A 27,831-nucleotide genomic window follows, 5' to 3' on the forward strand; every position below is an offset into this window, starting at 1 on the left:
GACATTATTGAAGACTCTACAACTCTATTATTATTTATCTATTTATTACCAGTTATAACTTTTAGATCATTTAATTCTGTGTTCGTATGCTCTGTGTAAATCGTGTATTTATTTAAAGTATCCTCCTGGCCACCCAAGAAGGATGGGCCCTGCTGAGTCTGGTTCCTCTCAAGGTTTCTTCCTGTAATTTTCAGGGAGTTTTTCCTTGCCACAGTCGCCCTCGGCTTGCTCAACAGGGTTTTTTTTGTATCTGTTGGTCCTGGATTTTGTAAAGTTGCTTTGAGACAATGTCTATTGTAAAAAGCGCTATATAAATAAAGTTGACTTGACTTGACTTTTTCAAGAGAGTCTAAAACGCTTTTCGTGAAAAAAGCTTAATGTAAGTCTGTAAGTCATTTTATCACATCATTCTTTTCATTGGAGGTGCTTTGAAAAGGTTAACGAGAAACCGGGTCAAAGTTCAATCAAATGAAGTGGAGATCTTTGTATTTATTGTACTGTTTTTTTTATCTGCACTGTGTATATTGTGTTGTTTGCACCTGTGTTTTGTGTTGCGCTAAGGTTCTGGAGAAACATTGTTTTGTTTTAATATGTGCTTGTATATAGCTGAAAAGTCTACCAAATTTTTACCAAGAACACATCAATGACTATTCCATGCGCCTATAAAATGTGCAATGATTTAAGCGTGCAGTACAAATGTTCTTTAGCCTTGTATACAGAATATTGGTATAACAATTTTTAACACTATATTTTGAGCCAAAGCCAGTAAGCAAAATAAAAAGGATAAATAAAAGGTATAATTATTGGGACAGTATGTTTGAGGATAGTATTCATAAACATTCAAACAATTGTTGTATTGTCTTTGGTAGAATTATCTTGACTTAGTTCTTTTTCAAATATGGTCAGATCCCGATTTAGGTCACTGAAATTTCAGATGAGTGTGTGTGTGTGTTTGGTTTAAGGGGAGTATATTATTTTTGGCCTGTAGTTTTTGAAAGTCCAGATTTGGGATTCCGAAGTGAACGATGCTTGATTTCCATGCCCAGATGAGAAAGTAGATTGGGGGTCTATTCCTTCTTACCCCAGAGAGGTTGTAAAAAAAAGTGGAGATATCACTTCAGATGAAAGAACAGAGATGTTCCGAGCTTTGACACTCATGGCTTGTGGGGTCATAAATGGGAAATGGCAGTAGGTACAGGAGGCTTGTAAGTGTAGGGGAAGAAGCTTGGGATTCTCTTTTGGGGTTGTAAAATCCTGAGATTGAAAAGACCCTGGCATAAGGGGTCCTTTGAATGCATGAAGGCCTCAGGACAAAATAGACACATGAGAGATTTTTCAAAAATCATTTATGGCATATTCGTTTAGCAGCCTCCCACTACATCTGTTACATCATATTAAGCCAACATCTTTTACACTAATATAACATTTGTGTTTTAGGTTCTGAAGGAATTCTGGGTCACTAATGTCACTAATGACATCCAATCACCTCACTTACTTGCATAAAGGGTGGCCACACATTTACCACTGAGCTCGCAACAGCATCTACAGTATGATCACTACTTTAGTGGGAGGTAAGGATCAGTTTCTTTAAATCTGAATAAAAGTTAGACAGGTTACACAAGCAAAAATCTGCAACAGCACCCCTAAGCATCACCATCCACAAGAGAGTAGTGTCACGCGGGGGCTAAGGATGAGACAAAGGGGCGGACACACACGCAGAGATGTAACCAAAAACAAAGGATTTATTAATAACAAAGGGCAAAACAAGGCAAACTAGGCAAACATAGCATAACTAGGCAAACATAGCAAACATAGCAAACATGGCAAAACAAAGAGCTAACGTAACATGAGCTAGAAACATGGCTAGTAACAAGAGCTAGAAACATGGCTAGTAACAAGAGCTAGGAACATGGCTAGTAACGAGAGCTAAGAACATGGCTAGTAACGAGAGCTAGGAACATGGCTAGTAACGAGAGCTAGAAACATGGCTAGTAATGAGAGCTAGAAACATGGCTAGTAACAAGAGCTAGGAACATGACTTAGTAGCAAGAGCTAGAAACATGACATAAGATGATGTAGCCAGAGCCTAGCCAGAGCCTAGCCAGAGCCTAGCCAGAGCCTAGCCAGAGCCTAGCCATGCCAAAATAGGTCCCAAACTCTGTGCTCCAGCGCACCTCTTAAATAGAGGGTAGCTGGAGCTAATTAGTTCCAGAGACCCAATCAGGAACGGGGGTGTGGCAGGAGACAGAGTGTTCACGGAGAAGAGGGGCGTGGCACACAGGAGCACACAGAGGGTTCAAGTGTGACAAGGAGAACAAATAACAAATAAAAAGAACAACAGCAACAGCACCCCTAAGCACCACCATCCACAAGAGAGGAGAACAAATAACAAATAAAAAGAACAAATAAGATTTTCTGATTAAAACAGAAGCATGTTTTAATCAGAAAGCAACTGGAATACCGGCAACATTAAATTCACTGTTCAATAAGTGGGAGAAGGAGAAAATGTAAAGGCACAAAATTATAAAAGAATAGTTTTCCCATAAATATTAAATAAATCAATGAATTAATAACATTTATTAATAAAAATAATGTTGTTTCCCTAACTATTGCTAATGGAAAAGAGTGCTAGGTGGCCCCAATGCTTCCCATACAAGGTTAAACTAACAAAGGCAAAAAGTGAGAGGGGAATCGTGGGGAGTTAGTTCTAAGAACCAATTTATTAAAAAAGAATCAAACTTTAGAAATGACATTGAAAATGACAGCAGGTATCAGTGTTAACACAGACCACAGATATAGATAGATCTCTCCAAGAGGTAAGCATTAGGGCTGTCCCGCGATTCAAATTTTTCGAGATTAAAGAACCAAATTAATCGCAATTAATCGCTAACTAATAACTAAGCACAATTTGAACAGTTACGCACATTTGTATTAAAAAATTAATACAATTATGATAAAATTATTAAATCTAAATTGTTTTTTGAAACCCAGCCAATGCCTAAATAGAGCTACCCATCTTTCAGCCAGTTATTCAAAATGACAAGTCTGTTCACATTATCTGGTAAAAGTGAGGATCTTTTCCTGTTCATAACCCTGCCACTGAAAACAGGCGCTCATAATATGAACCATTTCTAGATGCAAACACCAGTGGCGTAACTATGAGCTCATGGGCCCCAGTGCAAAAAAAAAATTGGGCCCCCTCAACAAATTGCATATGCTGATAGCTGATCAGAATGAATTAAAAGTACAGTACTCACTCAGAAGTTAAACTTTAAGTCCAAATTCCTGGCTCTGGTCATTTTAATGCACAGTTTTAGTTATTTTAATTTTACTTAACGAAAATATTCATGTCGTGGAGGACCCCATCCCCCGCTATGGGCCCCAGTGCACCTGCCCCACCCCAGCCCCTCTGTAGTTACGCCCCTGTGCAACATGTATGACGTCATGTAGACGCACATTGTTTACTATGTTAAAGCGTCTACAGTCCATAGCGATCCAGTGTTTGTAATGTTCCCACAGCGTGTACAGTTCACGGGCTTTCCATCCAGAATTATCTGAAATACAGTTAGACTGAGTCTGAGCTCATTTTGCCTGTAACGCATGTCCGTGCGCGCAGATACCTCACGAGACAAATGCGGCTCTGACCAAAGATGATATTAAAGCGTCAATCTGTAATTTTGTCTTCTGATGATTTCTCACCCTCCTTGAAAACAAAAATGATTATTTAAAATACCCTATATTTCGCAATATGTAGCAGCAGCAGCTCGAGTAATTTGTAACTCACAACGTAACTGGAGAAAGACCGGTGTTATCGCTACAATATAAACACAGTGTTGCTGTGTTAAAGCAGCGCAAATTACCACAGACACACATATTTACGTGGCACAAACATAGCCAAATAAAAATAGTTTGATTAAAAATGTTAATCCTGATTAACACAATTAATGACAGCCCTAGTAAGCATGAAACACACACCAACGTACATACTATGTCTGCCATCTTACCAACATCATGTGATGCATGACATCTCATCGCCACAGTTATAACAATTTTAAAATCAGACAAAATTAATTCTGTCACTCATAACGTTATTCAGGGTTGTACTAAATCATAAAATTTTTAATGTTTGTATTACTCCGCTTTCTGCCAACAAAGTCAAGGGAAAGCTCAGACCAAGAATGAGATGAAATGGGGAGAGAACGCAGGAGCCTCGCAGGATGAGTTTGAGTGCCCGGTTTTGTGGGCACAAATTTGGCATGCCCTGATTTACTCCTGAACAGCATGTCCAGCAAAGTCCACCAAAACATTCTGCATAGGAACAAAAGAGGAGGCAACACAGACATGATTGGCTATGTCTGGGGGTGTGTTGTTAAAGCCTTTTGATAGCTTTGTGCCCTGCCAAGAGTTTTCCTGCCTTGTGCCCAGTGATACTTAGTGGAACCAAGCCCACTGTGACCCCAACCAGGATGAACTAGTTGATGAAAATAAAATTAAATAAACACTTAAAGCTTACACTGTTAAGAAGATTTTGACACCTATTGTACTGAACAAGCTGTTATATATATATATATATATATATATATATATATATACACCGATTAGGCATAACATTATGACCACCTCCTTGTTTCTACACACTTACCATATAAAAGTACTTTGTAGTTCTACAATTACTGACTGTAGTCCATCTGTTTCTCTGCATGCTTTTGTTAGCCCCCTTTAATGCTGTTCTTCAATGGTCAGGACCACTACAGAGTAGGTATTATTTGGGTGGTGGATCATTCTCAGCAGTGCAGTGACACTGCATTAGTGTGTGTGGTGCTGGTATGAGTGGATCAGACACAGCAGCGCTGCTGCAGTTTTTAAATACCGTGTCCATTCACGGTCCACTCCTAACTAGCTGGTCCACCTTGTAGATGTAAAGTCGGAGACGATCGCTCATCTGTTGCTGCTGTTTGAGTTGGTCATATTCTAGACCTTCATTGGTGGTCACAGGACGCTGTCCACTGGGCACTGTTGGCTGTATATTTTTGGTTGGTGGGCTATTCTCAATCCAGCAGTGACCGTGAGGTGTTTAAAAACTCCAGCAGAGTGGCTGTGTCTGATCCACTCATACCAGCACAACACACACTAACACACCACCACCGTGTCAGTGTCACTGCAGTGCTGACAATGATCCACCACCCAAATAATACCTGCTCTGTGGTGGTCCTGTTGGGCTCCTGACCATTGAAGAACAGAGTGAAAGCAGGCTAAAAAAAAAAGTATATAGAGAAACAGATGAACTACAGTCAGTAATTGTAGAACTTCTGTAGTGCTTCTATATGGTAAGTGGGGCTGATAAAATGGACAGTGAGTGTAGAAATGAGGTGGTCATATTGTTCAATTCAATTCAATTTTATTGTCATTATACAATACAGGGTTGTACAGTATAACAAAACACTGTCAGGCTACATCTCCAGTGCAGACAACAAAAGACAATAGTGCAAAAATAGGGGAGAAGGGATGGGGAGGGGAAAAGGTGCTTAGACAAGGTGCATAGACAAAGACAAAGGTGCAATAACAATGTGCATAGACAAAGGTGCAATAACAATGTGCATGGACAAAGACAAGGTGCATTGACAAGACAAGGTGCATAGGTGCATAGACAGGTCTGAGGTAGTGAATTAGCAGCTTAGGTTTAATGCAGTGAGAGTAATGCAATGTCAGTCCTATGAGTTTATTGTGCAGGGTTGGATAGTGACAGTCAGGATTGTGTATGTTATGTTCTGGTTGGTATTGCAGGTGTGACCAGTTTAACTGCTCATGGATAGAAACTGTTTTTAAGTCTGGTGGTTCTAGCACGGATATTCCGGTACCTCTTCCCAGATGGCAGTGGCTGGAACAGGAAGTGGCAGGGGTGTGTGGGGTCAGAGGAAATATTCCTGGCTTTCCTAAAACATTTTTTGCTGTAAATGTCCAGTATGGGTGGGAGTGCGATTGCTGTGATGTGCTGGGCAGTTTTCACCACACTCTGAAGGGCCTTGTGTTCAGCAACAGTTGCACTGCCGTACCAGACCATGATGCAGCTTGTCAGCATGCTCTCCACAGTGGATCTGTAAAAGTTACAGAGGAGCTGCTGTGGCAGGTTAACTCTCCTCAGCCTTCGAAGTGGAGACGTTGTTGTGCCTTTTTGACAACGTGTGATGTGTTGAGTGACCAGGTGAGGTCCTCAGCTATGTGGACGCAGAGGAACTTGAAGATGCTGACCCTTTCTACCATTGTCCCCTCGATGCTCGGTGGTGTGTGCACTCTGCTCCCTCGTCTGAAGTCAATGACCATCTCCTTGGTCTTGCTAACATTGAGAGAGAGGTTGTGAGCAGTGCTCCACTCTGTGAGCAACCTCACTTCCTCCGTCTACGGCCTCTCATCATTGTTGGTGATGCTGCTGATTATTGTGATATTGTCGGCAAACTTGATGATGGTGTTGGAGCTGTGTTTTGTGATGCAGTCATATGTGTACCGTGTGTACAGCATGGGTGAAAGGATGCAACCTTGTGGGCATCCTGTGCTGAGTGTGAAGATGGGAGAGGTGTGGTCACCCATCCTAACAGATTGTGGTCTGGAGGTGAGAAAGTCCATAATCCAGCTGCATATTGTGTAACTCATCCCAGGTGTGCTCAGTTTGGAGACCAGTCTGGATGGGATGATGGTTTAAAAAGCAGAACTGAAGACAATAAACAACATTTTGACATATGTGTTAGCTCCATCCAGGTGACTGAGTGGGGTGTGTATTGCCAGGGAAACTGCATCATCAGTAGATCTGTTGACGCGGTAGGCCAATTGATGTGTGTCCAAGGTGCTAGGAAGACTGCTCTTTATATCAGCTAAGATCTGTCTCTCGAAGCACTTCATCACTATGGGTGTGAGAGTGATGGGGCGGTAGTTGTTCATACATGTGACGCTGGACTTCTTTGGGACTGGTATGGTGGTGGTGGCACATGCCTTCAGGACCCATCCTGAAATGCCATCTGGACCTGTTGCTTTCCGAGTTGGGACCCTCATCAGTGCTCTTCTCACCTCTTTTGTAGCTAGTATGAGTGCTGGCTCTTCTGTGGATGGAGGCACGGCAGACGTGGTTGGTTAAGCCTGGGCACTGGTCTCAAAGCGGGCATAGAAAGTGTTCAGTTCGGCAGGGAGTGAGGCACTGTGGTCTCTGAGTTACTAACTTTGCTCTTGTAGTCAGTGATCACTTGGATTCCTTGCCACATGCGTCGGGGGTCTGAATTGGTGTTAAAGTGGGCTGCAATTTGTGTGCTGTACTGTGTTTAGCAGCTATAATGCCGTCCTTCATGTTACGTCTGGCAGTCTTAAGTTTTTCAGTGTTGCCAAGTGTTACCTCTCCTGGCATCACTGTCATCTGTGTATCTGCTGTGTTGAGGATGCAGTGTCTTTGTATGTGTAATGGTCTGTATAATGAGGTTTGTGACAGGGAGAAGAAATTGGGTTAGTAGTAGTGCATCTTTGTGACAGCAGGAGTTGATGTCTTTGTCGGAAGTTGTGCTGAAGCAGTGACTAACAGTGAAATGTCAACAAAGATATTACACATGCATGTAATAACAAACAAAACGAAGGCCTGTCTCATGCAGTCACATAGTAAGAGAGTTCTTTATTATTTCCATGTGTTATGGTAAATTTTATTGTTATATAAAACATTTATACTATATTACAATAATATGAAAATAGTGTTATATTAAAATACTTTTCTTTAAATAAACTGTATATAATAAAGTTTTAATTGTATATTTTCATAGTGAAATTAAACCGCTATACCTTTGTTACCCATCTTTACCAAGGGTGCCAATAATTCTAAAACTGCCAGTGAAACTTTAGTGTGCGCATGTGTGTGTGTGCACTTGTATTTGTGTGTGCATATGCATTTTTGTTCCTCTGAGCATGTGCGTGTGTAGATGTGTATGTTTGTGTGTTAATGTGTACCTGATGTGGACTGACGGTTTCTGCGGGGAGACCTTGTGAGACGCTGAAATGGGTCAACTGAACTATACAGTTCCTGAGTGCTCATGCAAACTATCACAGTCTTCTGCAAGTAGTCCACCACTGCCAAACCATTACAGTTACCTAGAGCCAACCTACACACATGCACACACACACACACACACACACACACAGCAAGACAAATGACACCAAATTAATTAGAAAATTACCGAGCCATCCAAACAGATGCACACAAACTTGGCTATGTGGTGATTAATTATTATTTTACTTCAAAATTCCTTTTATTTTGCTTCAACCTGACAATCAAATAGCAGCCTCCGGTCATTGAGTCAACTTTGACCAATAAATAGGCTTTGATGAAACATGTTACTGTTTACCAATTTGATTCTATAAATTATTCTATAATCAGACAAGGATTGAAGAATTTCTTTTATGGAATTTAAAGCAGTTACAGCCATCAAACCTCAATGAGATGGAAGCTTTTGCACAAAAGAATGGGCAAAGATTCTGCAAGAAAGGTATCAAAAGCTTTTTAGAAATTACTAAATTTACTTTTTAGAAGTTATCAAGGCACAAGGATGGTTTTTTTTATATTTTCTTTATGCATTTTCTCCCCTTTTTCTCCCTTCTTAGCGCATCCACATGCCAGATTGCATCATGCTTCCTCTCCACCAATGCCGACCCCTGCTCTGATTGAGGAGAACGAAGCTAATCCACGCCCCCTCCGACACGTGGGCAGCATGCCGTATGCATCTTATCACCTACACTTTGATTAGTGCAGTGCAGCTCAGCGTTGTGTACGGAGAGACACACCCTAAGAGCACTCTTTTTTCATCTCTGTGCAGGTGCCATCAATCAGCCAGAAGAGGTCATATTTGCACCAGTCATGGGAGAGAGACCACATCCGGCTTAGTCCCGCCCATCTGAACAACAGGCCAATCGTTGTTTGGCAGAGCCGAGATTAGATATGATGTATTCGAGATCCCAGCTCTGGTTCCAGCGTGTGTTTTTACCGCTGCGCCACCTGAGCAGCCAGGCATAAGGATGTTTAGGGAGGCATAAGGATTTGTTGGGAGAACTAGATATTTTTCATTTACATTCAAAATGATGTCAAATGATGTCAACTATCAAAATTGCTTAAAAATGTTCTTTTTGTTGTATACTTTGATTCAAATCTATACAAATTCAATTTCCTGTCAGGAGAGCCACGCCAAAGCTTTCCTGAGTGGTGCACATGCACGTGCGCCACTCAGGAAAGCTTTGGCATCATCTGGTGGCGCTGAAGAGAACTGCCCCAGTTTAACAGCCCTGAACAGCTCAGCCAATAGATCTCCTCCATTGCTGATTATTCACACCTGCTTCCAATCTGCTCATCATTCTCTTCACTCCTCACCAGCTTGTCCATTCATGCCACTTGGTAACTGTGTTTCTGAACGCTGGATATCTTCTATTTTATCCTGAACGCCAAGCTTCCCCTTTTCCCTGGACTCGCTGCTCTTCTAGACTTCCCCTCACCTTCCTCCCTGAGTATTTTTGTTTTTGTTTTTCCTTAACCTGTTAAAATGGTGTTCGCCTTAGGGTTCCAAACATTTTTTATTGGCTAAGTGCTACTCTAAAAATCTAAGTGCTAGATTTTATTTGTGAATAAATCCATATTCCACAGGTTAGAATATTTCATCGGTTAACAAGTGAATGGGTAACATATGATGCTATTTTTGATTAGGTTTTGATTGTACCAAGTACCATTGATAAATTTGTAGTGGTTCACTACTTTGCAAGAAATTGTTTTTAAATTTGTCCCAACAATTTAGGAAAAATGTATGTTGATGAACACTTAACACTGATTATCTTTTCATCATGTCACCTGTTAGTGGGTGGGATATATTAGGCAGCAAGTGAACATTTTATCCTCAAAGTTGATGTGTTAGAAGCAGGAAAAATGGGCAAGCGTAAGAATATGAGCAAGTTTGACAAGGGCCGAATTGTGATGGCTAGATGACTGGGTCAGAGCATCTCCAAAACTGCAGCTTTTGTGGGGCGTTCCTGGTTTTCAGTGGTCAGTATCTATCTAAAATGGTCCAAGGTAGGAACAAAGGTAAACCAGCGACAGATTAATGGGTGGCCAAGGCTCATTGATGCACGTGGGGAGCAAAGGCTGGCCCATGTGGTCCGATTTAACAGACGAGCTACTGTAGCTCAGATTTCTGAAGAAGTTAATGCTGGTTCTGATAATAAGGTGTCAGAATACACAATGCATCACAGTTTGTTGAGTATGGGGCTGCATAGCCGCAGACCAGCCAGGGTGCCCATGCTGACTCCTGTCCACCGCCGAAAGTGCCGAAAATGGGCATGTGAGCATCGGAACTGGACCACAGAGCAATGGAAGAAGGTGGCTTGGTCTGATGAATCACGTTTTCTTTTACATCACGTGGTTGGCCAGGTGCGTGTGCGTTGCTTTCCTGGGGAACACATGGCACCAGGATGCACAATAGGAAGAGTGCAAGCCAGTGCAGGAAGTGTGATGCTTTGGGCAATGTTCTGCTGGGAAACCTTGGGTCCTGCCATCCATGTGGATGCTACTTTGACACATACCACCTACCTAAGCATTGTTGCAGACCATGTACACCCTTTCATGAAAATGGTATTCTCTGATGGCTGTGGCCTCTTTCAGCAGGATAATGCGACCTGCCACAAAGCAAAAATATTTCAGAAATGGTTTGAGGAGCACAACAACAAGTTTGAGGTGTTGACTTGGCCCCCAAATTCCCCAGATCTTTATTCAGTTTTTGGACAGATGGTCTTACATTTTCCTCAAGCACCCTCTGATACAGTGAAGAATTTATTGTGCATTCTATGTATAATGGAGAACTTGCCAGGCCATGCTGCTGCAAAGCAGCCCCAAACCATGACATTTCCACCTCCATGCTTCACGGTTGGTATAAAGTTCTTGTGCTCAAATGCTGTGTTTGGTTTCCGCAAAACAAGTCTTCTGTTACTGTGCCCAAATAATTCATCTGTTTTTTGTCATCCTGGTCTTTGTCTAGGTGTTCTCTGGCAAACTTTAGTCTTGCCCTGATGTTTTTTTTTTTGACAGCAAGGGTTTCCTCCTTGCACACCTCCCATGAAAATCAAACTTGTGCAGTCTCTTTCTGATGGTAGATGCATGTACCTTGACATCAACTGTGGCAAGTGCTACCTGTAGGTCCCGTGATGACATTGTAGGATTATTGGAGACTTCTTTACACAACTAGCGATATGCTTTTGGGCTGAACTTGCTAGAACGGCCTGACCTGGCCATGTTGGCAGTTATTTTAAATGTTTCTGAAGGGCATGGTGATAACACTCACTTCAACAATCAAGAGCAAACCAAACTGATGTTTAAATAAAATTCCAGTGTCCTCTAATGATGGTCTAATCATTGCAGCTGATGTGGTGCACCTGATTCTAATTTTAGACATTTTAAGTAGTAATAACTGTGGGGGTGTCCATATATAATACACTGCCTGGCCAAAAAAAAAAAGGTCACCACCTGGATTTAACTAAGCAAATAGGTAAGAGCCTCCCATTGGATAATTACTGCATGGGTGATTATGTTTCAGCTGGCAACAAGTTATTTAACCCTAACTGATGCAGTGAGTAGCTTCTCATTTGTTAAACAACCATGTCAAAAGACACATCCTGTGGTCGTGGAAAAGATGTTAATCTGTTTCAGAAGGGTTAATTTATTGGCATGCATCAAGCAGAGAAAACATCTAAGGAGATTGCTGAAACTACTAAAATCGGGTTAAGAATTGTCCAACGCATTATTAAAAAGTGGAAGGACAGTGGGGAAACATCATCTTCGAGGAAGGAATGTGATCGTGTAGGGAGCATAAAGATTGGACTCTGGAGCAATGGAAGAAGGTCATGTGGTCTGATGAGTCCAGATTTCCAGAGTGATGGGTGCATCAGGGTAAGAAGAGAGGTGGCTGAAGTGATGCACCCATCATACCTAGTGCCTACCGTACAAGCCTGTGGGAGCAGTGCTATGATCTGGGGTTGCTGCAGTTGGTCAGGTCTAGGTTCAGCAACGTTATATGCCCAAAGAATGAGGTCAGCTGACTACCTGAATATACTGAACGACCAGGTTATTCCATCAATGGATTTTTTCTTCCCTGACGGCACAGGCATATTCCAAGATGACAATGTCAGGATTTATCGGGCTCAAATTGTGAAAGAGTGGTTCAGGGAGCATGATACATCATTTTCACACATGGATTGGCCACCAGAGAGTCCAGACCTGAACCCCATTGAGAATCTTTGGTCCAAATCTCCCATCATCAATACAAGTTTATGGGGAAAAATTGATGCAACTCTGGACAGAAATAAATGTTGTGACTAGGGATGTCCCGATCAAATTTTTTTGTTACCGATACCGATCCCGATTATTAATTTTGATCCCGATCCGATACCGAGTCTCAAACCGATACTTGTATTTTCTAGATATTGTCTAGATAAGAACTGGATAATACTGTTCACACAGTGCACACTTCAAGTACATTACAGTTATTCAAATTAATCCAATGTATATGTTTAACAACTAAATAGTGCTGTAGTGAAAAATGCTGCATCCAAGCTATTGGCTTAATGTTTTGTATTTTTACAAAATCAATCAAAATGAGTGAGATAATTACATATTTACTTTAAACTTTACATTCGAAGAAAAAAAATCTGTTTAATGCAGTGATACACTAAAAATGAACAGAAATCTGTGTAACAGCTTAACTTGAATATAAGAAAAAAAGTTACTTAAAAGCATTACAGTAAAACCTGAATACCAAAATAAAATGGAAAGGCTCTTTTGTTATGAAGGAAAGCCAGTTTTAAAGTGCTTGTATTGTGACAGTGGTTTGATGGACGTTTCTATGCAAAGTGAGTGTGTTTTGACCCTTTGGGGCTTCCATAGTGCATGGAATAGCGTGCGTGACTCTAGCTGTCCGCTATTCGGTACCATAACAGAAGAAGTTAATAAAGTGTTCTGCTCCCGACAATATGTGAATATACTGTGTATTTATTTCTTTATTAAACGAGATCGGATCGGGACATCCCTAGTTGTGACATTGCAGAAGCTTGTGTAAACGATGCCACAGTGAATGCGTGCCGTAATCAAAGCTAAAGGAGGTCCAACGAAATATTAGAGTGTGTGACGTTTTTTTTGGCCAGGCAGTGTATATACACTGCTTAAAAAAATTAAGGGAACACTTAAATTACACATCAGATCTCAGTGAACAAAAGATTCAAGTTGAAAATCTTCATATAAATATGATATAAATTGTGTAATTAGTTAAGAACAAACTGACATAACAGTCAATGGAAACCAATGGAGATCTGGACTTAAATTTATTTTCAGCGAAAATCAAAGTAAAACATTGAAATCATTGGCTCATTATGTTACTCAGTAGTGTGTATGGCCCCCACGTTCCTGTATGTACTCCCAGCAACGTCTGGGCATGATGAAACGGCGAATGGTGTCCTGGGGAATGTCCTCCCAGACCTGGATCAGAGCATCAATAAGCTCCTGGTCAGTCTGGGCTCGACTTAGGAGCGCCAGATGCACTGATACATAAAGTCCCAGAGGTTCTCAATTGGATTCAGGTCTGGGGAACATGGAATGGAGTCAATGGAATCAATGCCTTCATCATCCAGGAACTGCCTACACACTCTGGCCACATGCCGGGCATTGTACTACACCAGGATGAACCCAGGGCCCACTGCACCAGCGTAAGGTCTGACAATGGCTCTGAGGATTTTATCTTGGTACCTAACAGCTTTTAGGGTACCGTTGGCTATCACATAGAGGTTTGTGCAACCCATCAAGGATATGCCTCCCCAGACCCTCACTGACCCACCACCAAACGGTAATGCTGGATGATGTTGAAGTCAGCATAACGTTCACCTCACCTCCAAACTCTTTCACGTCTGTCACATATGCTCAGTGTAAACCTGCTCTCATCTGTGAAGAGAACGGGGGCACCAATGGTGGACTTGCCAATTCTGATGTTCTCTGGCGAATGCCAATCGAGCCGCACAGTGCTGGGCTGTGAGTACAGTTTCCACTAGAGGAAGTCGGGTTCTCATGCCGCCCTGTTGGAGTCTGTTTCTGATAGTTTGTTTAGAAACATGCACACCAGTAGCCCACTGGAGGTCACTTTGTAGTGCTCTGTTAGTGCTCTGTTAGTGCTCCTCCTGTTCCTCCTTGCACAAGCAAGATACTGGTCCTGCTGCTGGGTTGATGCCCTTCTACGGCCCTGTCCTCCTCTCTTCTTGTCTAACTGCCTGTGTCCTGGTATCTCATCTATGCTCTTTAGACTGTGCTGGAAGACACAGCAAACCTATAGATGTGACATCCTGGAGGAGCTGGACTATCTGTGCAACCTGAAAGGGCTGCAGGTACTGCCTCATGCTACCAGTAGTGACAAGGACACTAGCAAAACGCAAAACTAGAAAAGAATCAGTCAGGAAGGATAAGGAGAGAGTATTTGTCTGTGGCCACCACCTGCAAAACTATTCCCTTTTTGGGGGTTGTCTTGCTGTTGCCTGTCTGTTTCTCTGTACGCTTTAGCCCCCTTTCACTCTGTTCTTCAATGGTTAGGACCCCCACAGGACCACTACAAAGCAGGCATTATTTAGGTGGTGGATCATTCTCAGCACTGCAGTGACACTGACATGGTGTTGGGGTGATTGTGTGTATTGTGCTGGTATGGATCAGACACAGTAGCACTGCTGGAGTTTTTAAACACCTCACTGTCACTGCTGGACTGAGAATAGTCCACCAACCAAAAATATCCAGTCAACAACACCCCGTGGGCAGCGTCCTGTGACCACTGATGAAGGTCTAGAAGATGACCAACTCATACCAGCACAACACACACTAACACACCACCACCATGTCAGTGTCACTGCAGTGCTGAGAATGATCCACCACCTAAATAATGCCTGCTCTGTGGTGGTCCTGTGGGGGTCCTGACCATTGAAGAACAGGGTGAAAGCAGGCTAAAAAAGTATGTAGAGAAACAGATGGACTACAGTCAGTATTTGTAAAACTTCAAAGTGCTTCTATATGGTAAGTGGAGTTGATAAAATGGACAGTGAGTGTATATATATTTTTTTTTCCCTAGGAGAACTCTTAAATTTAGCACTGGTTTCTATTTCTGGCATTCTAGATGGCCCTTAGTGTCTCACTTATAGAAGATGTGAAGGAGACAAATTATGTAAATGAGAAAAGGTCTTGTGAATGAGAAAGTCATGTGAAAAGGGGCTACTCACAGGCCGTAGGCTGAGTTTAAATCCAGACTTGTGATTTGAGGAGGTGGCTCTCCATCTACCCAAAGCAACTGGACAACAAGCTCAGCTTGGTAACCAGAAGGAATCCAGACCACATGGTCTTTTACCCTAAAGAAAAAAGTTAATAAATTGTACATTTAACACAGTGCCTGTTATGAAAAGTTCCTTGACACTCACTTGAGGCAGGGTTTGCCGTCCCTCATGCTATCTGGAGTGTTACTTTGGGGACTAGGAGGCTGGGGCGAGTGAGCGCCAACATATGGTACACCCATTGTGTTCTCCGTGTCTGATGGTGAGATCATATCTTTCAGATCACATGGCAGGCTCACCTCCAAAGCCTAAATAACAGAAAAGAAAACCTGTTCAGCTCCTTTTATTTCATTTTCTGGAAACAAGATCTTTGAAGACTTGTTTTTAATAATGTTTGAAGAAGGATTTTGGTCATCAAATGTGGCTTTAAAGAAACATTTGGCCAAATTGGTTTCAGACTACAGCCCTGCATTACTGCACACGAGCGGGTCCTGCAGCAGCAAAGTAATTTAAATGGTTGTGGGCAAGAGCATGTCAGAAAGACTGAATTAATCCAAAAAGCATGACTAGAATTAACAGTGTCTTTTTTCTATTTGTGTAATTTAAAATAATTTTTATTTTATAACCAATAATTAATTTAATTTAACACCAAAGGTTAAACTTTGTTATGCTTCAACCAATTGTGATTTAGCAAAGCAACAGAATTCTGCATTAAAATAAATTAAGTAAAGAACACAAAATGAAAACTTGTAGGACCTTGTTAGCATAGCACAAATCTCAATCTTAGACAACATTTTGGGGGTCTTTACTGTTAGTACTATTACTTTGAGACATTGTTGCATGTTAATGTAATTTCCTTAAATAATTATAACCGGTTTGTCAGCTGCACATTTATGTTGCAAATCTTCTGCTCCTGCACTTTCAAATATATTTTTTCGATTTTCTGTGTCATGGTGCATTCTTATGCTGAAAATAGAATACTACACTACCACTATCAGCCTAATATGTTGACACAAGGCAAGTTCGGTACATGATTTTATGCTGTTTATGGCACTAATTCTGATGCTAACAGGTGGTTTCCATTTAATTACTGCTCAAATTATGATTGAAAAAAATTATTCTTTGAATTTTTACTAAATATTTACTGTCAAATCAGATCTGCCTGGCCATTTTCTTCTGAACTTTTTAAATAACAATATTAAAAGATTAAAACACCTACAAGATTAAACAGGATGAGGTCACTGTATATAAAAAAAAAAAAAAAAAAAAAAAAAAAAAAAAGTTTAATTATTTTATTAAGTCTGGCATAAGTGATTGTTATCTTTGCGCCAGAACAGTATACTGACCATAAACGTGCTCTAAAGCAAACAGCATGAAAATTAGAGCGCATGGAAACAACTTCTGTGTTTTTATTAAGAGGGCCCTTACATGAGCCAGCGAATTGGAAGCCATGTGGGTTCAAGGCTGCCATGTGTTGGAAATTTGCAGTGACTGTACACAATGCCCAGAAACTCTCTAACAAACTTTATTTCTAACAAAAGTTTAGTGAAAACTATTTTAAACAGAGTTAATTGTCATTCAGTCTGTGGTAAAATAATGTTATTGATACATATTAAGTCATATTTATCAAATTCTAATGAACTGCATTATGCTCTAGGTGACCAAAAGAGGATGGGTTTTGTCTGGTTCCTTCAAGGTTTCTTAATTGTAATTTTAAAGAAGTTTTCCTTGCCACTGTTGCCCTTGGCTTGCTCGTTGAGGCTTTTTTTGGTCCTGAAATCTGTACAGTTGCTTTAAGACAATGTTATTTGTAAAATTGATAATTTATAATATATAATGTTATTTGTTATTTATAAAAAAAACTATACAAAGTTGACTAGACTTGTTTATTTAACAGGTATAGGCAAACATTAATATAATGAGAACAGACACAAGACACAAATGTAGTTTTGGCAGACTTTTTAACTTTTAACAGAAATTCTCACCGTTATCGTGGTGTTGGCATCGTGCTTGCTAAAGCGGTATAGAATTACATGAGCGCTAATGCCCACCACACAGAGAATGCGGCTCTGCAGGCACCAGCTGACCATCTGCACTGCATAGGGATCCTCTTCCACCAAATCAGCACTGCAGTCTAGCTCACCACCCTTTGTCTTCTTAAACACCTTTGATGTCTTTAGTTTGTAAAGCATCTGAAGTGTGACTATAGGAAGAAAAAAATGTATTACTACTTAATGAGCAAGATATAAGACAGAAACTGCAGAGAAATCTATGGTTACCCTGTTTAAAGTTAAAAATAAGTATAATAAATATATTGGTTGTGTTTGCACTTATTATTTAACTTAGTTCAAGCAGAATGCCTGGTACATTACATGACATTATTTTACCTTATAGTTTTTAGTTCCCTAAAAATTTGTCTTACAGCACTTACACACAATAAAATGTGATTTCGTTTTAATTGAAAATAAAAACCTCTAAAGCCACCAATGCCAGTAAAAAAAGATTTTGGCATATTGTAAATACTATGTTTGCAGTTTTGCAATTATAATGTATTGTAATTTAGGTATAAAAACCCAGCATGTGTTCATTCTGGCTTTTTCAATACTATAGTCAATATGTCAGTATGTATAGTTACAGTATAATATTATAGTCAATATAGTAAAAAACATGTAAAAACCAAGAAATACATGAGTCTACAATAAAGTAAGAATTTGGCCCTGAACAAAAGAAAGCAATGTTTGGCTGTAAGCATGACAATACACAAGGTAATAACACTTTTTACAGTGTTTGGTATACTGTTGTAGTATGTGCATTCAATGATTATTGATGCTACAGCTATGGTTGCTACAGCTACCATAGAGAGGAACTTTGTGGGTATGTAATGACATACTGTAGCCTATTTGCTGGTCTGTAGAGTTTGTCACTCCTTCCACCCCATTTTTCAAATGAAAAAAGTTTCTACTAATTAGAAGATGTTTGAGTAGTAGACCATCAGTGTTGTAGGGATTTTTAAATAATGTTTAAACATACTGTTCTTTTCATTAAGAGTGCATAACCTGTTAGCATGCATAGTTAGAGACTGCAAAAATATTTTTTTTCTTTCCTCCAGTCTTTTATAACTGGACATCTTCTAGTCACTGGATGCTGTTGGCTTTATATTTTTGGTCATCCACCATTTACATTTAGGTAAACAATAATCCCAACAATACTGCTGCATTTAATATACACAGCCATAACATTAAAATCACATCCTTGTTTCTACACTCACTGTCCATTTTATCAGCTCCACTTACCATATAGAAGCACTTTATAGTTCTACAGTTTCTGACTGTAGTCTGTCTGTTTCTCTGCATGCTTTGTTAGCCCCCTTTCATACTGTTCTTCAATGGTCAGGACCCCCACAGAGCAGGTATTATTTAGGTGGTGGATCATTCTCAGCACTGCAGTGACACTGACATGGTGGTGGTGTGTTAGTGTGTGTTGTGCTGGTGTGAGTGGATCAGACACAGCTTTGAGATTCTTCACACTTATGTATATATTTACATATAGAATATATAGTGTTTTATTATATGGTTGTGATTGTCGTACTGCTGTATAATAGTAATTGCATTTCATTGTTAATATTTTTTTAAAAATAATTTTTATTTTTATTTTACTCTATTTACTGTACTTACACTGTACTGGAGCTGCTGTAACACTCGAATTTCCCCCATGGGGATCAATAAAGGAATCTTATCTTATCTTAGATCTTCATCAGGGATCTATGGGGCACTGTTGGCTTGATATTTTGGTTGGTGGACTATTCTCAGTCCAGTATTGACAGTGAGGTGTTAAACTTCATCAGTGCTGCTGTGTCTTATTCACTCATACCAGCACAACACACACTAGACAGTGTGACTAGTGACTAGTGTGACTAGTCACACTAGTCACAACACACACTAGTCAGTGTCACTGCAGTGCTGAGAATCATCCATCACCTAAATAATACCTACTGTGTGGTGGTCCCGGGGGGTCCTGACCATTGAAGAACAGGGTGAAAGCAGGCTAAAAAAAAGTATGTAAAGTAACAGATGGAATACAGTCAGTAATTGTAGAGATTGTAGAGTGCTTCTATATGGTAAGTGGATCTGAAAAAATGGACGGTGAGTGTAGAAACGAGGTGGTTTTAATGTTATGGTTGATTGGTGTATATTCACAATACACAGTAGAAGGTTATTGCCATGCTTGTGTCTTTGCAGTAACATGCTAATAACATCTGGTCAGTGGGGGTAGTTTCATGTCACAGATCATACACCATGGCAAGACTGAGCACAGTAACAAAACACAAGGTAGTTATACTGCACCAGCAAGGTCTCTTCCAGGCAAAGATTTCAAAGCAGACTGAGGTTTTGAGATGTGTTGTTCAAGCTCTTTTGAAGAAGCACAAAGAAATGGGCCATGTTGAGGACTGCAGATGCAGTGGTCGGCCAAGGAAACCGTGCAGAAGATGAAAGACATATCATTCTTACTTCCCTTCAAAATCAAAAGATTTACAGCAGTGCCATCAGCTCAGAACTGTCAGAAACCAGTTAGACCCAGGTACACCCATCTACTGTTCTGAAAAGTCTGACCAGAAGTGGTCTTCATTGAAGAATTGTGGTCATAAAGCCATACCTTTAATGAAAGGCTGGAGAAAGGTACAAAAATGAATGTCTGCAGGCAACTGTAAAGCATGGTGGAGGTTCCTTGCAAGTTTGGGGCTGCATTTCAGCTACATAAATGGATTACACAAAGGGACAAAAGAATATACACACATAAAACATTATGCAAATATGTAATACGATTGTACATGGACCTCTGACTGTAAGCATTTGATCAGTAGAGAAAGGTAGCATTTGGAGATTTAAACGGTAAAGCACTCACTGGCTGTGGCATCCCAAAACTTGATTGATCCGTCTGCATGCCTGCGCAAGAGAAAAATAAAGAATGACTAAAAAAACTTAAGTGTCTGGACTGGTCTCCGGTCTCTAAGGACTGGTCTCTATGTTGCCAAATGTGATCCATTTACAACCTTACTTTTTTACTTTGACTTTATTTCATTGCAGACAGCATGAACCTGAGATATTTCATATATTTCATGTTTTGTAAGGTCAACTTAATTTCATTTATTAATAAACATCCATTCCTGCATTTCAGGCCTGCAACACATTCCAAAAATAGTTGGGATAGTAAAGATTGTTTGTTTTTTAGGATTTTAACGTCTAGTTTTACACTTTGGTTACATTCATGACAGAAAGCTAGCCACTCGTTTTTGGACTGTGGGAAAGAACCGGAGCTCCCGGAGGAAACCCACAGAAAGAACCCAGACCGCTCTACCTGGGGATCGAACCCAGGTCCTTTTTGCTGTGAAGTACACGGTCATCCTTGTCACATTTTTCGTTTCAAAATTATCAACACATTCTTCATTGGGGACAGGTCAGGACTGCAGGCAGGCCAGTCCAGTACCCGTACCCTCTTCTTCCGCAGCCATGCCTTTGTAATGTGTGCAGCATGTGGTTTTGCACTGTCTTATTAAAAAATGCATGGACGTCCCTGGAAAAGATGACGTCTTAAAGGCAGCATATGTTGCTCTAAAATCTCAAAGTACTTTTCTGCATTAATGCTGCCATCACAGAAGTGGAAATTACCTTTGCCAAGGGCACTGACACAGCCCCATACCATGACAGACCCTGGCTTTTGGACTTGTTGCTGATAACAGTCTAGATGGTCCTTTTTGGTCTTTGGTCCAGAGCACACGGTGTCCATTTTTTTCCAAAAAAGATCCTCTGGCCATCGTTGCTCATCAAAGATTCAGCCTTTCCTGGATGCTGCTTTTGTACCAAACCGTAATTACAATCACCTGTTGACATCACCTGTTTGGAATCACATCATTATTTAGATTTTTCACCTCATTACTAGCCCTAAATTGCCCCCGTCCCAACTTTTTTCGGAATGTGTTGCAGACCTGAAATGCAGGAATGGAGTTATGTTAACAAATGAAATTAAGTTAAGCAGACAAAACATAAAATATCTTGGGTTCAAACTGTCTGCAATCAAATAAAAGTCAAAGTAAATGTAAGGAATACTGCATTTTTATTTTATTTGCATTTTCCATACTGTCCCAACTTTTTTCTGATCTGGGGTTGTACAAGTAAAGCATACTGGAAGGGCCCAGCTGGGACTTTATTGACATGAAAAACAAACCAAATTCATTTACAGCAAGCCCGGAGTGACTAATCGGGAGATTCGGGAGGATTCCCGATGGGCCGGCTCATGTCAGTCTCGAGTTTGGGCCGGTTGGATGGGAAAAATAATTTTGACACTTATCTGATACTTATTTAATCTTCTTCTTGCATTCATTCTCCATTCATCTGACAGCTAAGCCCCTACATCGCAGTAGATTAGATGGGTTTTACCATCTGAGGGAATTCTCCCCTCCCAGATGTTTAAGTTGGTTGGGCCCACGAGGCGTCTTTTCTGGAGCGCCAAAAGTAAACATAGCAACAGAATAGCGCAAACCAGAGCCGTAGCTAGAGAGAGTTGCGACACTCCTTGATCTCTCTAGTTCATTTTGTCTAATGTAAGTGGTGGACAAGGTACACAAACCATGCATGCAGTTGAGTTAAAGTAGAGATATCCAAGGTAAAATATTACTCCAGTAAAAGTAGTAGTAAAAGTAAAAATACTCTTTACCTCCACTAAAGTACTAAACTAAATTTACCTTCAAATGTACTTAAGTATGAAAGTAAAAGTAGCATGATTTATTATGGCTCTAATGTTTTATGATCATTTCTCTAACAAGACTCTTGATTAATCAACTCATTTTAGGTGAAAAGACTCTAGTGTCATTAATTTAGCTTACCTATTAATTAAGATAAACATGTAACATTTAGTGCTGAGCAAATGCTAAACAATAACAGTATTAAGTATATTAATGACATTAAATTCATTATTTTTTTAAAACAAAGCAACATACAGCTAAAAATGCTTGATAAGTAGTGGAAATGAATGGGGCTCTATGGGATGTTTGGAACTATTCAGAGCTCCACAACCCGGAAGCTGCGCAGAAAAATGTCCCGCCCCCGTTACAACGGTTCCCTATGGAAGTGTCGCCACTCTGTTCTCTCTACCGCTCTGGCGCAAACCATCAGTCGGTGGTGATGGAGGGCAGGAAGAGGCCAGGTGGAGCCGAAAAGGCCAGGTTCAAAAAAAGAAAGGCGTTGGAAGAAGATGCTGCCAAATGTGCCAAATTAACAGACCTGTTTTCCAGAGGACAGACCCCAGTTGCAGCCGGTAAAGAGAGATATGGAAATAATTTTGTATTGTCACTGTAAGGCTATTGTGCAACATTTGCAACGTCAACTTAGCGTAGTTTATTTTGTAGAACCCAATACACACCATTAATCACAAATATCCAGTTTCAAACTGAAAATAATAAACATAATTTGAAGTGTAATATATTAAATAGCCTAACTCATTAATGGAATGTTTTTGTTCCGACGCAACTGTACTGATGATAACGAGGAGGCCATGGCTATGGAGTTATTTAAACTAAGATAGTTATTTGTAATGTAAAATATAACGTAGAGAATATACATGATATATGTTAAATTGGGTCAGACATTCAGAAAGATGTCAGCATGATAGCCTAATTTATTTTAACAAATGGAGACAAATAGCCTAAATCACTATCAATTTTACACCATCATAATATAGGCTAAATTGTTAAAAAAAAAAAAAAAAAAAAAATTCAACCATGTTATGTTATTCAGCAAAATAGGCTGACCCTTAATGAAATGTTTTTTTTGCCTCAGAGCAGCAGATAAGCCATGTCTCATGTCTATAGACAATGACGCAGTTATTAATAAAGTTGCAGAAACCAGTGCACTGCTTAGGAGGCTTTTGATGCTGTAGGTAACCTACTAAATATGCGTGTAGTGAAGCTACTTAAGAGTTTAGTGTAAGCCTAACAATAGAGCACCTCTCTGTTGGGAAGACAAATGCAAGTTTAATTTCAAATTATTTTTATTTCACCTTATTGCTCCTGTACAAATGTAAATACGTTTTCATCTTTATCACATTTTTTTTTACCTTTTAAATCTTCATCTGATTTAAATTTGAATTAAACATGTTTAAGTGAAGTGTTTTCTGTTAACTTACCAACATATACCTGAACTTATACCCAATAAAAAGGCATTGTAAGAGCTAGCTGCTGTTTCATTTATTCAAATTTCTCCTCCATGGAAAAAGTGGGCCGGGTTTGGGCATAAAACTCCCGGGCTGAAAAAGGGGCCCACTCCAGGCCCTGATTTACAGTAAGGTATACAAAAGTACTCACCTTCACCCATGGTTGGTCCAAATTACCTGTTTTCAGATCACACCTCCACAGAGTAGTGCTCTTAATACATTTGTTTTCCAATTAGCCATAGCCTTGACTAAGCAAAAACTAATCAAGCAATAAAATGTGATAAAGTGGTACATCTTTAAAAAGCATAATGTCTGCTAATAGTTACTAACAATGCCAGAAATCATAAAGCAATATAGTCAGCAAATCATGTATTTCATACATAGAGGGGTTTATTTTTTTCCAGATAAACAAAATACTAGTTGGGCACTGCTTCTTTGTAATCACCGAAAGTCTAGTTTACATACAGGCCTTAATAAATTTTGTTGTGCTATAAACTCCTAAACACATGAAAATAAAAGATTTTACAGTTCAGTTTATATTTTTGGACATTAAGGTTAATGACAAGATTGTCATTTGAGAGTGGCTGTTAGACATCAAACATAAAAAATACCTCATGGTGTAGAAAAAAGATATATGAAAAGAGAAGGAGTCCAAACTAGTATTATGCAATTAAATAATGCAATGCTTAGACTATTGAATAAAAATACTTTTTTGTTAAATGTTTACATTTAATCCAGCCTTAGAATGCTATTTTATTCCTTTATGCTATTTTTATTTGACATGATCATACTCTTGAATTAATTTTTCTTTACATTTAAATACAAATTGTTTTGTGTGCCATTTTTGATGCCTGTAACCCCACTCTAAATGTCACCCCATGTGCACAACTACACAGATTTTTTTACTGTCTATAGTTTACACTGTATGTGTGTTAGCCATTTACACATACCCTGTGATAATAATCTCTGGATATGTTTGGGAACCAAGCGTCCACGTGCCACCACTCACAGGCCACTCCTGACAAGTGAAAACACAAGCAGTATGAAAATAAGTATAATTACCATTAATAACATCCAACTCTAACTACCTTACCATGGGGTGTAAAACAATCAGAACAGTCACTTAGAGCTCCACAATTACAATACGGTTTCAAAACACAGCTTGACATTTTGGTCTGCAAAGCAGAATGATATTACAAAATTGACTGTGATTAGAGAAAAAATTTACATCTGTCAATCCTATCAAATTTACATTAAGGTCTTGCTCCTTGTTTTAAGCTCCTTAAGACTGCTATTTTACAAAGTTAGCAAGAGCAGCATCATGTTGGACAGAGGCTACTATGATTTACTGTAAAGCACCTACCAGTGCCAATAAATATGCTTTTTTCTGAGAAAAAAAAATAATTAAAAACTTTAAATAATACACTTGGCAGTGATGCAAATAATCATACATTCAGTGTTTACAAACATTAATGAGCAAAGATATTACAAGAAAAATATCTAGAGAGCAAATTACATTTTACAATTTATGGCATTTAGCAGATTGCCATAAATTCTAGCAGATTTTATCCAATATGACTACAACTGTAAATGAATGCAGTGAAATCAGTTGAGAAATAAAGGCCTTGCTCAAGGGCCCAACAGTGGCTACTTAGATGATGGTGGGGCTTGATCAAGGAACCAAGGATCAATAGTCCAGTACTATAACCAAAGCTACCACTGCCATAATAAAGAGAGAGCTGGAGATTGTTTTGAGACACGGTAAAGCTAATTATGGTATCTCTGGCCTAACAACCTTGGACGAGCCAATCGTTGACAGTATAGCTTATCGTTAGCAGAGCTAAGATTCGAGATGTCAGCTCTGGTGTGCTGTTGTGTTTTACCACTGTGCCACAGGATATCTAAGATATCTGCAACTTTTTTTGTTTGTTTTTCTACTATTTAATTAAAACAGCACTAAAACAAAATATTTAAAGTTAAAATCAAGTATATAGTTGTTTGCAACACACATCCATTTCCTCATTCTTCCGTTCAGTAGGTTTATGCATGCAAATAAACTTGCATTCATGTTATATTTAGCATCTGGCTATCTTTAAGGGAAAGACTTGTAAATGGCGAAGAGGTAGGTGATTTTAAATGCAACATTTATAAAGCTCATCAATACCTGTTTTACGTGCAACTTGGCTATCTGTCTTACTAGCTACTGTTATAGTAGCTAACAATGTGGCTATCACTTCAGCTTGCTAAGCTTCACCTTTACCATGTTTTATGGGCAGGAAGACATAAGACAACTCAGACATCAGCCACTGACACTGACATCAGCCTTTCTAGTATCAGAGATGCATACATTTTAAACAGCATCTAAAATTTCCAGAAACTGATGGGCTGCTGGATCTGCAATGAGCAGTAAAATCACTCATTAGAAGTGTAAGGTTCTGTGGCGTCAGTGGTACTTACCACTCTTCCCTGATGTCACAGAGCCTTACAGAGCTCAGTAGAGGAAGGCCTTAAATAATAGGCCTTCCAATTAGGGCGAATTGCCTGCAGCTGTGGGCTGGCTTACTTAAGCCAGCTCTGCACAGCAGCGGGTGTCGCACCTTTTGTCTGCTTTTGTTTCTTTTGTTTGTTTTTTCAGTTCTCTGGTGGCAGCGCATCCACGCTTTCATAGGTCAGACGGTATCCCCTGGTGGCATGTGCCATTAGGGTGTGTAGACTGCAAGGTCGAGGTAACATCTTTATTTAGCCTATTGCTTTAGCGTGGTGCGACGCCGTGCAGCCCTCGTGCTGCCTTTTCTTTATTCGGTTAGCGTTAGCGGTGCTGCTAAACAGCAAGCGATAGCGCTTGCAGCCGTATCCGCATTAACCTCTCATCTTAAGTGGTCATTTGGTTTCGTAACCGCTGGATGGCGAGGCCGTTAAGTGTTCGGCTCTCGCGTCAACATCCCCGGTTCGAATCCGCACTTCTGAGGTTGTCTAACTGATTTGTTCTTTTCTTCTCTTTTCAGATCGGCGAACTTCATTAGCTGCAACCTTCAGCGAAGCCACGCCGATCGCGTCCTTCCCGTAGCCCACCGCCGTGCGGGGGGCTATTGATGTCCGGGAGTCCTTAACTCCCGTGTCATATTGCTGTAGTGCCTTAGCGCTTTCAGCTTGGTGGGTTAGTAACTGCCTGATGGTGATGCCGTCAAGCGCTCGGCTATAACGCCATTACCCGGTTTACACCCACCGCTTTATTCTCAGCGATAGTGGGATTATTAACTGCCTGATGGTGATGCCGTCAAGCGCTCGGCTATAACGCCATTACCCGGTTTACACCCACCGCTTTATTCTCAGCGATAGTGGGATTAGTAACTGCCTGATGGTGATGCCGTCAAGCGCTCGGCTATAACGCCATTACCCGGTTTACACCCACCGCTTTATTCTCAGTGATAGTGGGATCAGTAACTGCCTGATGGTGATGCCGTCAAGCGCTCGGCTATAACGCCATTACCCGGTTCATACCCACCGCTTTATGTTTCAGCGCCTGTAGGTTCAGTAACTGCCTGATGGTGATGCCGTCAAGCGCTCGGCTATAACGCCATTACCCGGTTCATACCTAGCGCTTTATCTTCAGCGTCTACACACACCCCCTCACCCGCGCTACGTTAGCGCGGTAGCAACACAACCGCCATGCACCGGCGCGACCCGGGTTCGCGCCTTGCATTAATCTTTGTTTTCCTTTTTCAGTTTTCGTTGCCTACATCGCCCAGCGGTCTCCAGCGGGGTTCATTATTGGTTTTGTTTTTGTTTTGTGTTTTGTGTTTAATTCTTCATTTAAAAAATAAAATTATTATTTAAGTTAATCTCCGCACTTGAGTCCTTTCTCTCCCACGTGACAGAAAGGTGCGACCATTTCTGGACTCAGCGGAGAACCCCTGTTCTCTCCCAAAACATTTTTTGGGGGGGCACTCCCCCGGTTGCCTGTGGCGGCCTGGGGGAATTGGACCGCTGGGCTAGAGACCTCAGGAGAGGTCTCTTTAAGGAGGGGGTACTGTAAGGTTCTGTGGCGTCAGTGGTACTTACCACTCTTCCCTGATGTCACAGAGCCTTACAGAGCTCAGTAGAGGAAGGCCTTAAATAATAGGCCTTCCAATTAGGGCGAATTGCCTGCAGCTGTGGGCTGGCTTACTTAAGCCAGCTCTGCACAGCAGCGGGTGTCGCACCTTTTGTCTGCTTTTGTTTCTTTTGTTTGTTTTTTCAGTTCTCTGGTGGCAGCGCATCCATGCTTTCATAGGTCAG

General features: G+C 40.4%; 1 protein-coding gene across 1 annotated transcript in view; it reads right to left on the reverse strand.

The window, feature by feature from the left end:
- The window catches only part of stxbp5l (syntaxin binding protein 5L), a 308,382-nt gene that overhangs the window by 110,536 nt on the left and 170,015 nt on the right, over positions 1–27,831 (reverse strand). Inside the window, 7 exon segments of the mRNA XM_063005373.1 lie at positions 1,561–1,629; positions 7,978–8,129; positions 15,301–15,426; positions 15,496–15,656; positions 17,334–17,551; positions 20,251–20,291; positions 24,504–24,571. Of these exon segments, the coding sequence (XP_062861443.1) occupies positions 1,561–1,629; positions 7,978–8,129; positions 15,301–15,426; positions 15,496–15,656; positions 17,334–17,551; positions 20,251–20,291; positions 24,504–24,571 (835 nt within the window).

The sequence above is a fragment of the Trichomycterus rosablanca genome, chromosome 12 (genome assembly GCF_030014385.1).
Source record: "Trichomycterus rosablanca isolate fTriRos1 chromosome 12, fTriRos1.hap1, whole genome shotgun sequence".
Taxonomy (NCBI): domain Eukaryota; kingdom Metazoa; phylum Chordata; class Actinopteri; order Siluriformes; family Trichomycteridae; genus Trichomycterus; species Trichomycterus rosablanca.